Below are 13,503 nucleotides of genomic sequence, written 5' to 3'. Positions count from 1 at the left end.
CAGGACTATTTTTTTAAGTACATAAAATGCTAAACTTTAGCTAACAGATGTTTTAGAAACACACTAGAATTAAAGGTATAGGCTAGAAATGATTAAAAAGTGTTTATAAGTGGTGATTAAAGATATAGTCACTGAGTTTATCCAATACAAATTAGAATTAAAGGCAAATTTTCTCCTCACAGCATTTCAGAGAACCAACAATCTGCAAGTTAATTCTTTGGAAAATACAACATCTCAATCTTAAGGTCAAAAGGCCTGTTTGCTTAAATATTTAATATTTTTTTTGGTGACTCTCATGATACTATCTCATAGGTATCTCTCGTCAAATACACAATCTTTTAGTAAAAAAGACAAATAGAGTATGAAAGTATAATACAGCAGGGATGAGTATTTGCAACACAACATTTATTTGTATGAGTATGAGGAGGAAACGAGAACTGATTTACAAAGTAAGAGTCTACAAACACAATTAGTAAGTTTTTTACTATTCTAGTTCAGGACAAAAACCAAAAAACTACATAAGAAACTGTTATGTATGAATGAGATAGTCAGTAGAAAATCTGTTTAGAAAATAGCAGTTCTGTAGGAAGGCCCACAAGAGCAATGTATTTATGTATCAGTAATAAATTCTACCTGATGTTTACCTGCATTTTCTAAGAGTAAAAACAGTTATTTTTTAGTCTACTTATATCTGTGCTTCACATTTTAGTACATCATATATGGTTTCGTTTTATCTTCTAACTTTCTTAAAAAAATATTTTCTTTTTTCAACAAGTTCACTTAGATCTTTCTTACTCTTCTCAATTTTTAAGAGTGTCAGGGCTTAGTTTATGTTCAGAAATTCTATATAGTAAGCTGTGCGTTTTATACCAAATACTTAAAAGAATCTTATAATATAGGTAAAAATCATAATTTTAGTGATAAGTAAGTTGAAGCTTAGAATGATTTAACATTTTGTCCAACATATCAGTGTGGGGGATTCAACCTCACATCTGTTTGAGTCCTATTACGCTATACTACCCTTCTAGTAAATACTTGCTGATCTCAAGAAATTAGTATTTCCTATTTCTATAATCATCATCCAAACATATTCTGTGTTTTGTTGCCCCTGTGTTTTTGTTCACTGCACTCTGAATAGCTGTCACCTTCAGCCCATCTCTGCTTCCTAAATGACACTGAATAATATTCACCAAATTAAGAGAAACCTAAAATCTATTTTGAATGGAAAAGGCATAATATTTCCCATGATTTTATCATTGTGGGAGCTAAAGAATTTTTTTTCCATTGTTAATCATAAGGTTGTATTAAAATAACAAAATAATACAATATTTAATACATACATTAATCAAAAGTATTTGTGGAGTATAGGTATTTTTTTCTATTGCAAAATGATCAGGTTATGATGTGGTTCTTGCCCTGAAGGATTTCATTATCTAGCTAGGATAATAACACTGCCTTAACACACCGTAAAGTTATAATAACATTACCCTTTTCAGAAGAATAGAAGACCTATTAATTCTTTTTTTAAGATCCCTTTCCTAGTTACCAAAAATTTTTAAATTAATCCACAAAAATTTTAGTTTTCAACATCTTCAAGTCCAAAATCATTACTGAATTTGTAGTCTCTTGATAACAGATGTTAATCAGAAACTACAGTCGATTTTAAGCACATATTTTAATGAATGGATAGTAGTACAGTTTAATAATTTAAAACTTTTATGAAAAAAACCTACGATAAAAGTCAATGTAAATAAATCATAGAAATTCAAACCCAGTGTTCTCTAAAATGTAATTTGATGTACAATACTTTCATAATATTTCATTTGTAATACAGTAAAATGTACGAGAACAGAAAGTTTAATACCCTCTCCTTTACATATTTTCTCTAAACATTGCTTTAAGAAAAGGATCATCTTTGAGTAGGGCACATTATGCCAGGCAATGTAATCCTTCCTTTACAACAGAATACGTACATAGCCTGCAGTATGAAATAAGGAACCTGGATTCCATATCCTGCTTTACTAGAAAGAAAAAAGGACTACAAGTAAAAAGGCTGTGTGATGAAAGGCATCTATTTAATGTAAACTCTAACCATCAATTCTTTGGGTAACAGTGACACTGCAGAAGTAACACAACCTTGTTGGGGGAAAATAAATAGCACAAATTCTGAATATATAAGTAAACTGTCAAGTGGATCCTTCTCCTTTGGTTCTCAGTTTTGGCTGCTATTTAGAATTACTTGGGGGGCCTGGCTGGTTAGCTCAGTTGGTTAGAGCACAGCCTTGTAACACCAAGGTCATGAGTTCAGATGCCCCCAGACCGGCCAGCTGCCTCCTTCACAAAAAGAATTACTTGGGGGAGATTTCAAAAACACTGATGCCTAATTCAACCCTTAAGATTCTAATCTAATTGGACTGGAGTGCAGCTGATATGCTGGCATTTTTAAAGATACTCCAGGTAATTTTAAGTGTAGCCAAGACTGAGAACTACTGTTTTAAGATCAAACATAATTATTTAAATATATATTACTTGGTTTAGTGCACTATGTTACTTTTCTTTCTGGCCCTTTAAGAATCTTGGTTGCTATTACTGTCACTTCACTGTGCTGGAGTTCTGCTTCAAGAATGTTAATTGTGTTGAATTTCTATCATTAAATCATCTTCAAAGAATATTTAAGTAATTGACCTAGGTGTTTGATAATTTTATTTTATTTTTTTTGGCAGCTGGCTGGTACGGGGATCCCAACCCTTGACCTTGGTGTTATGATAATTTTAAAAACAGTAGTAGCACAGCAATTAGGAGTATATCAATTGGGTATAGTTTAGTAAGAAAGATTTGGGGACCAGTGGTAGCTTTGTCATTACCTTAAAAATACTTTCAAGAAAAATGATGAATTAAGATCTTGTAGATTTTCTAATACCTCACTCATGTGGTACATAAATGTAAATTTTTAATATCAGGTTAACAAACTATTTTCTATCTAGTAGTTTACTAAACTAACGCCAATAGAGCCAAAGGATGTGAATATGGTTTTAAGTAACACTAAGTACGCGGTTTTTACATAATGAGAGTTTTTATACATAATGAGAAAACACATATGGATTTTGAATGTGGCAGGTTTTATTTACTAGAATTTGTGAGACATGCTGAAGTTATCACAGTTTAAATTTTATAAAGGATATAGGATTTCAGAAGGGCTTGAGAGAGATTTTTTTGGCCGAGCTAGAACTCAAGACAGGGTCTGACAGGAGCCAGCTGATGGCAGCAGCATACTCGTCTTTACATCTCCCGCTAAGACACACCACTACTCTTGCTAAATAAATGGGAGATCAAGGATGACCCTGAAACTATATTTTAAATACTTTTTTCCTTAGAAAATAGCTGGTGTTCATGAAATTCATAGCATAATTTTAATAATCAGTTCAGAGGAAATGTTAGAAAATTAAGATAAACTCCCTCCCTAAGTAACTTACTTTGAAATTTTTTTTTAAGAAAATATATACTTACCTTAAAGATGGTGAGCAAAGTTTTGCTTCAATATCAATTCTAAGTTAAAAATGCATGTCTTGTTCCTTCATCTACTTAAAAGATTTATCAAATGAAATAAGGGAATAGTAATTTACAAAATGGGATATTTACTACAAAGAATAAAATATTTAACTATTGCAAATTTAGGACTAAACTATGAAGTCCTTGAGGGCAGGAACTGGGGTCTCATTTATCTTTGCATCTTTCAAGGCCAAGCATCTAGGAGGTGTTCAAAAAATGTTGGTAGAATAGTTTAATATTCTTAGACGGGTGTTAGTTAACTTCAAAGTCAGCAAATATCATGTTAGAAAAGTACTAATAAAGATAACAAAATTATTTAACATGCCAAATGATTCATATTACTCTTCAAAGAGTAAACTTTACATATGGATACTAACCTTCTTGGCTAAAATGATATAAAAATTAAGATGAACCATCCTGGATGTTGTGAGAGGGGAATAAGGAAGAAACAGAGTTGATTCCTTAGGACATACAATCTTATTAAAGATTTGAAAGCCATAGAGACACAGAATTTTAGAGCTTCAAGGAACCTTATACAATAGTTCATTAGAAGAAAAATGCCACATGATCACACAGAATTGAAAAATGATACAGTATTTCACATCAAGATCTTGTGGTCTGAGAAGACTTCATAGATGAGAAATACAAAGCTGTATCTTCAGGGAAGGAAAGAATAAGCAGAGAGGGGACAGAGGGCTTTCAAGATGAGTTTAACTGTATGAACAAAAGCCTGGAGTCAGACAAATACAAGATGTTTTGGAAACTAAAAAAAATAATTTGATTGAATATAGTGTTTATATGAGTGAGAGAAAAGACCAAATAAGGGAGTATTTAATGCTCAACTAAGGAGTTTAGACTGAAAGATTTCACTTCTTAATAAATGGCCTCCAAGACACTAGTAAAATAACAATTTAGCGAGGATAATTATCTGATGCTTTTGTGTTCTATTGTTTTAAGGTAGTTAAAGACAACAAGCACCCAAATGGACTAGTTAAGAAAAAATATTCCTACTCATTTATATATTCTACCTTAACTTTCTTTTTAAAGTAACAAGGCTTTTACAAACAAAATTAGAAGGGGAGAGGGGAGTGGTGATAAGACCTATTTGTATGCTTTAATAGTTTGATGTGACATTTCTAAAACAAGGAACATGTTTAATTTTTAACTGAAAATTTTTTAAGTAAAATGAAGAAATGTATAACAGTTGGCCAACCAGAGACTGGCCTATTCCTTAAGGTACAATTTGATTTGAATGAAAATAATTATTTAGAAATGGGAAGCCTAATTCCTTCCCCACTGTTCTTATTGCTTATAAAATTACTGGCACAGCTCTTAAGCTATTCTTAGCATGAAACTTGGTACTTTGGCATTATACTGATGTCAATATCAACTTAGAGAAAAAACTCAGTTACTGACCAAATAATGAAATGAGAAAGTGGTGTTTTGTTGAAAATTACTACACAGCATTCCAAATTTCACATGTTACATTTTGGAAGCATCTTTTTTTCTTATAAACTTTATTTTTATTTTTTGGCAGCCAGCTGGTACAGGGATCAAACCCAGGACCTTGGTGTTATCAGCCCCACACCCTAATCAGTTGAGCTAACTGGCCAGCTCTAAACTTTATTTTTAAAAAAGTATAGTGGAAAATATCAAAGATATATAACAATTAACAGTATAATAAGAAATAGTATAAAGAAACCTCATGAACCCATAACCCAGCTTAGAACTCTCAACGTTCTGCTAATCTTGTTTCAACTACTCCCATTTTATTCTTCTGAAATATTTCAAAACAAATCTTGGACATAAGTTTATCCATAAATTTTTCAGCCTGTATCTCTAACAGTTACAGACAATATATAAAGACTCATTAAAGGAGACTATTTCTCCTGAAAATTTTCCCTTCTTAATAAATGGCTCAAGCCAAAAACCTGTAGTCATCCTTATCTTTCTCTCATACCCCAGAGAAAATCTGACAGCCAATACTGATAGATTTTGAACCTCCCTTGCTATCACTGTCATCTAAGTCACAATCACCTTTTGTATGGTCAGACAGCTTCCTAACTGATCTCCCCACTATCCCTGCAATCTGTCTTTGTATTTGTTCCCTCTGCCTGCAATACTTTTCCTCCAAAAACACTGGGGCTCTGTCACTTTCTTGAGGTATCTCTGAATTTTATCCTATTAGAAAGACTTGCTCTCACAATCCTACTTATACAATATACTGGCAATAACCACCACCTTGCCATTACCCTATTCCTCTGGTCTTTTTCTCCATCACCATGTGATGTGTACAAGCTTGTCTTCTGCTAGAATGTAAGCTCCAAGAGGGCACTTTGTTGATTTTATTCACTGCTGTATCATTAGTGTCCATATAGTGAAAGGCAGACATGGAGTAGGCATGTCTTAAATATTTAAGACTAAAAAGAAAATTATTTGATAGCTAACAGATTAGAATTTTAAAACTTCTTCCTAAAGAACGTGAAACAACAAGTAATTTAAATTCATTTGGGAAGTATACCTTTTGAGAACTTTGCTAGATTTACTTTTTTTTAAGACTTGTTTAAAATGAGTTTATAAATAACTTAAATTAGACTAAATTCTAGTAAACGGGTCCTATTTTAGTACAGTATGGGTGATGTACCTGGAACATATCTAACTATTAAAAGTGGCATTATGAGGGTGCTTCAAAAAGTGCACGAAAAGATTCATATTATCTTTCAATACTGTTTTTTCCACGCACTTTTTGAAGTACCTTTGTATATAGTGTCAAATCTCTATTAAGTGTCTAGAATCGTAGGTAAGTAGCACTAAAACAAACAAAAAAAATACCAAAGGCTGTAGTCCCCTACTGTAATCAATGTTAAGTCTCCAAGAAGTGTCTCAAAAATCAAAATTCATCTCAGACCCTCAATCACTCATTCTTTTTGCATCTTGTCTATAAACTATTAGAAGTAGGCCATTTAAATCAAGAAATTATTTTAACTATAAAGGTTCAATGTCTTTACAATATACCTTGTATTTTAGGGAAGGGGGGGGAGAAAAGGGTTAAGGCAGCTAGCTTATTACTCAACATAAGGATTTTGGAACTCAGAAATCAAAAGCTAGAAGGAATTTCCCATCTCTTAAATGTTATTTGCTGTTGACATTGAAGTGCTCAGATTGTACCAGATGATCTTTAAGGTTTCTAGGCCACAACATTCTATTATTCTGTATAACTTAAGCCTGCAACACTTATCCAAGAAGAGAAAGCAACTTGCAATAGTAGGTCAGACAGCACCTGGTTATTTGCTACCCCTGAAAGTTAAGCAAGTTACTTAACCTCTCTGAGGCTGCTTCCTTATATATAAAAGGGGGTTAATAACATCTATGTGGCAAAATTAAGGAAAGAACTGGAGACAATGCCAAATGAGTAGCAAAGGGCTTGACATACAGTTTTTTTATAATATGGGCAGCTATTACCTTGCTCTAGCTCTACTATTCTTTTGCCAAGGATAGTACAACGTAGTATCAACTGTGCCAATAAAATTGGGGTAAAGGAGACTAGTAAAGCAGTAAAGCAATAGAACAGGTTTACATTTCAGTACCGATTTGCTATGCATATTAGAAAATTATTTTTGTTTTCTCTTTACAAAGGAGAATGTTGTTGCTACTGTGATTATGTCATTAACTTAAACACCAGATTGTTTATAACCCGTATTGTGAAATTTACAGCTGTTCAAAGATTTAACTGAGTTGGCATAATGTGTGTGATGACTGTAGAAAATTGTCCAAGCTGCCTAGCGCTGACACTTCCTTGATTGCAGAATACCGAGAAGTAGTCAACTTTATCCTTTAAAGTGTATATGAAACATACCACTATGACTACAGGTACACCAACATGACTCCCTCATCTCTCCTTGCTCAACAGCCAGTGCCTCTCATTTGGATAATGAGAACCCCCAACCTCCAGGTTTCCTGTGGCTTTGGCAAAGTTCGAACGCCAACTGGCGATCTCCATTTCCCCCGCAGGCTGCCAAGCCCAAGGACGGTCCTTTCAGGGAGAGAAGGCTTAAAGGGAACTGTGTTGGCAGCTCTCTGGGTAGAGGGGGAGGAAAAGGAAACTCCCTTCTTGGACTCGGCGGGGAGGGTGAGAGAGACTAAAGGAAAGGGTGGGGGTAGCGCAAGAATGGTCTGTGTCTCTGTTACCCTGCCGGACTCTCATGGCCTGCGCCAGCCCCAGGACGGAGGTCACACGAGGACTCGCGTCGTGGGATCTTAAAGGCGGGAGGTGCAGCGTCTCGGCCTCGTCCCTACCCCGCCTCGCTTTCCGGGGAGCGGCGGTTGGTCAGGAGCGGGACGGAAAACGGCCTCCGGGGCCGGAGGGGCACCGGGCCGCGCCCATTACCCAGGCCTCCGGCCGCAGCAGGCGGGCCGGGCGGTGGGCGAGGCCGGGGTGCGGGGGTGCCGCTGCCTCGGCTGGGCGCTCCGGCGACCCCTCCCTGGCCCCCTCCGGGCGCCGCCACCCCTTCCCCCACCGCGGTACCTGCACGGCACGACTGAGGAAGGTGCCCGCGTCGGCCGCCAGCTTCTTCACGTTGAAGTCCATGATGTTCATCCTGGGCGGCAGCCGGGCGGAGCCGCCGGCTGACTTAGCTGGGAGGCGGAGGCGCCGCGGCCGGGCTGGGGCGCCGGGGGCAGACGTGGTAGGTGGAGGGAGGCGGCGCCAGCCACGCCACCACAGCTGTCGTTTCCGTGAAGGGGGAGGAGGACGGTGGGGCGAGGGGAGAGAAGGCGCGCCTCAGAGCAGGCCGTACGCCAGGCGGCGGCAGCCGAGAAGCTGGGCCTGGCGGGCCGGGAGTGCGGCCGCCACCGTGGGCGTTGGCCTCGGCGGAAGAGCTGGACTAGGACCAGCGACCCTGCCGTGCGGGGCAGGGTCCCCAACGGAGGAAAAGGGCGCCGGCCGCGGGCGGAGCCTTTTTCTATGTTATCGCGGGAACAGCGACCCCTGGAGGATCGCGGCGGCCCAGGCGCGGGGCGCGCCGGGAGCTGGGCTCGGCCAGGGAGCCGCGAGAGACGCGCGGTGGGGTGGCAGCGCCGCTGCGTGTTGGCAGTTAGCCTTTGCAAACCAAGAGCGGAGACAGCCCAAATTCTCCTTTTTGTTTTAAGAGGAAACGTGGAATTACAGTTTAGAATTACAATAGCTATGAAATTAGAACCAACAGGTCCAGCCATCCCTGAGGCCTGGATGGCACTCAGCAAACGTTTGCAGAAGAGGCCCACCGAGCCTGTTCATTGGTTCAGCGTAATTGAGTACCAGCTGTGTGCTAGGCATTGCATCAGGGGCTGGGGATATCACGCTGAATAAGACACTATCCAGCCCTCAAGCCCTCAGTCAGGTTACATGACAACCTTGAGGGATTTCTCCATTCCCACCAAAAGCTTTGTAACTAAGTATTTGCTGCCGCAGGGACTTTGACTGTTTTAAGGCAGCATGCTCTTGCTGGATTACATATCAACACTAGGTGCCTACTGTGTGCACAGCATGGTGCCAGGACACAAAGTGCTGGGTGGAGTACACAGAGAAGTATAAGATGGTGAGTGAGAAAGGATAGCCCTTAACAATTCAGCATGACTAATTTTAATCACAAATGAGAATGTGATGTGAAATCTGTTCACAAACCTCTCATTCCAAGTAACTTGTCAAGCAATCTTCACGATACAGCCTATTCTTGAACGAAGTTAAAACAGGTACAGGCATGGAAGAAGACACAGTGGTATTTCAAGAATAAGAAAACGTTCTTTATATTTTTTGTGTGCTTGTGCCCTTTTAATACAACAGGGCTGGGGAAAATTCAGGCCCAGCAGGCAAGGAAATGAGCTCACATTCAGGCTTCAGTATTTACTGAAACAGCAGTCACAGAAGGAATAGCTGTTGTTAAAAGTTGAAAGATGAGTGCAGGAGAAACATTATAAGGACACACAGATTACACATAAATATTTGTGTTCTCTTCATTGTTTTGGTGACAGAAACAGCCACCTCTTTCTAAGGTAACTCCAATATAATAAAATCTCCCAGCTCTGAGATAATCCATGTCTCTTTCATCTCAATTTATTTCTCTAGAAATATGAAAAAGGAAATATATAGTCAGGAATCCTATTTTCTATTTATTACCTATTTTAGATCTTTATGGGGAAAAACACTTATCCTCTCTCCAGATCTCTGTCTTTAAAATAGGAATATTTGCCATAATCTATACTCATCTCTACAAAAGGATTACACCACCTTGTCCACCATTAGGGGAAAGAAACCTGGATCCTTCTCCGCAAATGTTTAGACCTTCCCAGACTTGAAAAAAACGTAAGAACTTCTTTATTTTGAGCCCTCTGTAGTTGTAATCCTGTTTGCTACTTTCCTTAAGATGCCTGCCTTATTCTCATATACCCTGATTCTTAGGCTTTGATACTTTTTCTTTACAGAGAAAATATAAATCATCAAGCTATGGGGTAGGAGCTCCTTAAACCACCTTCCCTCATTTCCACCTCCTTTCCTTCTCCACACTCCTTCCCCAATCACTGCCAAATGTTTCAAAGAAAGAGATGTCTCATATGTTCTCTTCTGAGTGGAGCCACTGCTCTCTTAATCTTGGCTGCACATTGGCATCACCTGGAGAATTTAAGCAACCCCTGATGCCTGGATCCCACCCCCAGAGTGTGGACTGGGCGTTGAGATGTTTAGATGTTCTCCCAGGTGATGCAATGTGTGGCCAAGGTTGAGAATGAACCCATCATCCTCTAGTGATTGCTTTACCGTTCTCTTTGCCTACAGATAGATTCCATTTCTCTTAGCAGATGTGAGTCCCTCAAGGGCAGTGACCATTTCCTATTCATTTTTGTATTTTTATGGTCAATATTCCTGTAAGCATAACGGATTCTCAAATAAAGTAATTAAATCAAGATGTATGCAGTTCTAGACTGTTAAAACACCGCCTCCCTCAACCTGAATTTTTACCTACCTATTTACCCACAGATTCAATATTTCCAGTGGTGAGCCTTTTGTACTTAGCTTTTCCTGAAAGTTGCTCCTCTTCTTGGGTTTTTTATGTTGGTAAATTGAATCATATGTACCAAATCACCTGAGCCAGAACTCTGAGTCCCCTTTGATTATTTCCTCTATTGATCTAGTCCTGGCAGTTTCTTCTCTGACATGTTTCTCATCTTCATCCTCTTTTCTAAAATTTTTTTTAAAAAACTTGAAACAATTTCAAATTAACAAAAAATTTGCAAGAATAGTGTAAAAACTTCTGTATACACTTTGCCTAGAAACCCTACTCAAGCTTTGCCAATTATTCCAGTAATGTCTTTATAGCAAAAGCATCTAAGCCAAGATCACATGTTGCACCTAGTTGGCATGTTGCTCAATCCTTCTTCAATCTGGATCAGTTCTTCAGGCTTTTCTTGACACTCCATCCCTTCCCTTTCTCCCCAGTCCACTACTGTTCTTTAGTTGGTAGGATTCACTACTATTCTTTAGTTGGTAGGATTACTTTCTATTATGTTTTGTACTTTCACTGAATTTATATGTATCTACAAATAATACTATTTTATGTTTTTAAACTGCAGAAATAGTATCATACAGATATATCCTTTTGTTGTGTCTGCAACTTTTAATCTTTGTGGATCGATTCCTTTTGTGTCTTGTAGCTTTTTTTTTTTAAAGGACTCATTTTTAGTGATTTTTTTTTAATGTTCATTTTGTCAGAGGCCCTTAAGGTTACCACTGGCCAGTGAGCAATTTTTATATAAAATTCTTTCTTTGCTTGAAAGTTCCAAGATCATTCAGATATTATAAATTTGTTGTTTTGTTTTGGGGTATTTTTTTGGTGCTGGCCAGTTCAGGGAACCTTTGACTGTGGTGTTGTAACACTGTGTAATCAACTGAGCTAATTGGCCAGCCCAGATATTATAAATTTGAAATGCAAATCAGTGGGAGTACAAACTATGATTGTAAATTCTCAGGGGAGACCTTTCTTCCCCCCTTTCAGAGCTTGTGCTATGACAGAAAAGCTTCCTTGTCATCTTGCTGTGCCAGCAGGTAGATTTTATCTAGTCTATCCTTTTGCTGAGGGTACAGAACTTAATGGGTTTTTAATTTATGTGTGTGTGTGAGGGCATGAAGTGAGGGGAGTACTCATAGTTACTGACTTCTGCTTATGCCAAGGGCTCAAGTTCTTATCTCTGGTTACCATATGGGTTTCTAATTAATTAATTATTTAAATTGACAAATAAAAATTGTATATATTTATCATGTACAAAATGATGTTTTGAAATATGAGGGTACTTCAAAAAGTTTATGGAAAGATTTGTATTGTCTTTCAATTCTATTTTTCCATGAATTTTTGGAAGTACCCTCATATGTATACATTTGGAATGGCTAAGTTGAGCTAATTAACATATGTATTATCTCACCTACTTTTTTTTTGTGATGAGAACACTTAAACTCTACTCTCTTAGTGGTCTTCAAGAATATAATATATTGTTATTAACTATGGTCACCATATTGTACAATAGATCTTTTCAACTTACTCCTTATCTAACTGAAAATTTATATCCTTTGACCAAAATCATTAAACCCCTACTTCACTACTTCCTCTTTGCTCCCCACATCCCCCTCAAGTCCCTGGCAACTACCATTCTACTTTTTGCTTCTATAAGTTCAACATTTTAAAATTCCACACATGTGAGGTCACTTAGTATTTGTCTTTCTGTGCCTGGCTTAATTCACTTGACATTATGTCCTCTAGGTTTATCCATGTTGTGGAAAATTACAGGATTTCTTTCTTTTTTAGGGTTGAATAGTATTCCATTGTATATGTATACCACATTTTCTTTATCCATAACCATTTTGTTTTAAACATTTGAGCACCTTCCTCATTCAACTCTTGCCCACTGAAGATAGGGTCATAAGGTATGCTCATGGCTGTGGTATCCACTTCCTTCTTTATTTCTGCCACCTGAATATTTTTCTGTCTTTTTGGTAAGCTCAAGTATGCATTAATTTTTTTTGGCGGGGGGGTGCTGCATTTTACCCAGCATTTCTAAGTGTTTATATTGGAAGAGTTTTCACGTTATCTAGACTGCCTGTAATAGTTAAGGATTGATTGTGTTCAGCTCAAGTAATAAACCTGGCTTACCCAATAGGGATTTATTTTCTCACCTATTGAGAAGTTCAGAGATAGGCAGTCTTTTGTGTTTCTGTTTTGCTGTTATCATGTAGTTTTCATCCTCAAGTCTCCAGATGGCTTTTGTACTTCTGGCCATTACATATGTTTTCAAGACAGAAAAAGGATGAGAGGTGAAGGCAATGGTATGTACCAACTGAGTCTGCTTTCTCTTTTTTAAATCAGGAAAATAGTTTTTTCATAAGCCCCACATTGTAAACTTTTATTTATATTTCATTAGCTAGTACTGTGTCAGTTAGTTCCCTGTAAATGCAATAGTCTGGTAAATGCAATGTGCCCTGTTAAAGAGTGCTCTTATTTTTTTTACCAGTGTGCATTGTCAACCTGAACAAAATGGGCTTCTGTTACCAAGTAAGAAGGGGAGAATAGTTTAGGGTAAACAACTATCATCTGCCAGGTTACTGTAGGGCAAGAACTGAAGGTCTCCCATGCTCACTGAAACACCCTTTAGGTTTTTAAACTGATAGACAGGGTCAGCTACATAATTTGCAGGGATCAGTGCAAGATGAAAGTATGGAGTTCTTCGAGAAGCAGGAAAAGAGTGCTGTTTAAAGCTGCTAAAATAAAAAAATTCTTCCTTTTTTTTTCTTCCCAGTTTGGTACACTTTATTGATATAAAAAAATTACTTTCAATTATTGGGCGAGAATTTGAGGGTAAATGAAGACCTTTTGTTAGTTTTAAGTATAGCCCCCATGAGATGATTGAGAGGGCAATGGCGACAATGTTGAGTAT

The 13,503-nt window shown here is 37.8% G+C and overlaps 2 protein-coding genes across 2 annotated transcripts in view; both read right to left on the bottom strand.

The window, feature by feature from the left end:
* The window catches only part of SH3GLB1 (SH3 domain containing GRB2 like, endophilin B1), a 43,402-nt gene extending 34,910 nt beyond the window's left edge, over positions 1 to 8,492 (bottom strand). The window contains exon 1 of the mRNA XM_063104016.1: positions 8,075 to 8,492. Coding sequence (XP_062960086.1) covers positions 8,075 to 8,146 — 72 coding nt within the window. The 5' untranslated portion in view covers positions 8,147 to 8,492. The remainder of the gene's footprint in view (positions 1 to 8,074) is intronic.
* LOC134384196 (calcium-activated chloride channel regulator 4-like) overlaps positions 8,181 to 13,503 on the bottom strand; it is a 46,134-nt gene continuing 40,811 nt past the window's right edge. Inside the window, 1 exon segment of the mRNA XM_063105787.1 lies at positions 8,181 to 8,432. Coding sequence (XP_062961857.1) covers positions 8,181 to 8,432 — 252 coding nt within the window.

Source organism: Cynocephalus volans, chromosome 8, assembly GCF_027409185.1.
Source record: "Cynocephalus volans isolate mCynVol1 chromosome 8, mCynVol1.pri, whole genome shotgun sequence".
In the NCBI taxonomy this organism is placed as follows: domain Eukaryota; kingdom Metazoa; phylum Chordata; class Mammalia; order Dermoptera; family Cynocephalidae; genus Cynocephalus; species Cynocephalus volans.
The sequence above is the reverse complement of the archived record's forward strand: the minus strand, read 5'-3'. Positions and strand labels throughout refer to the sequence as shown.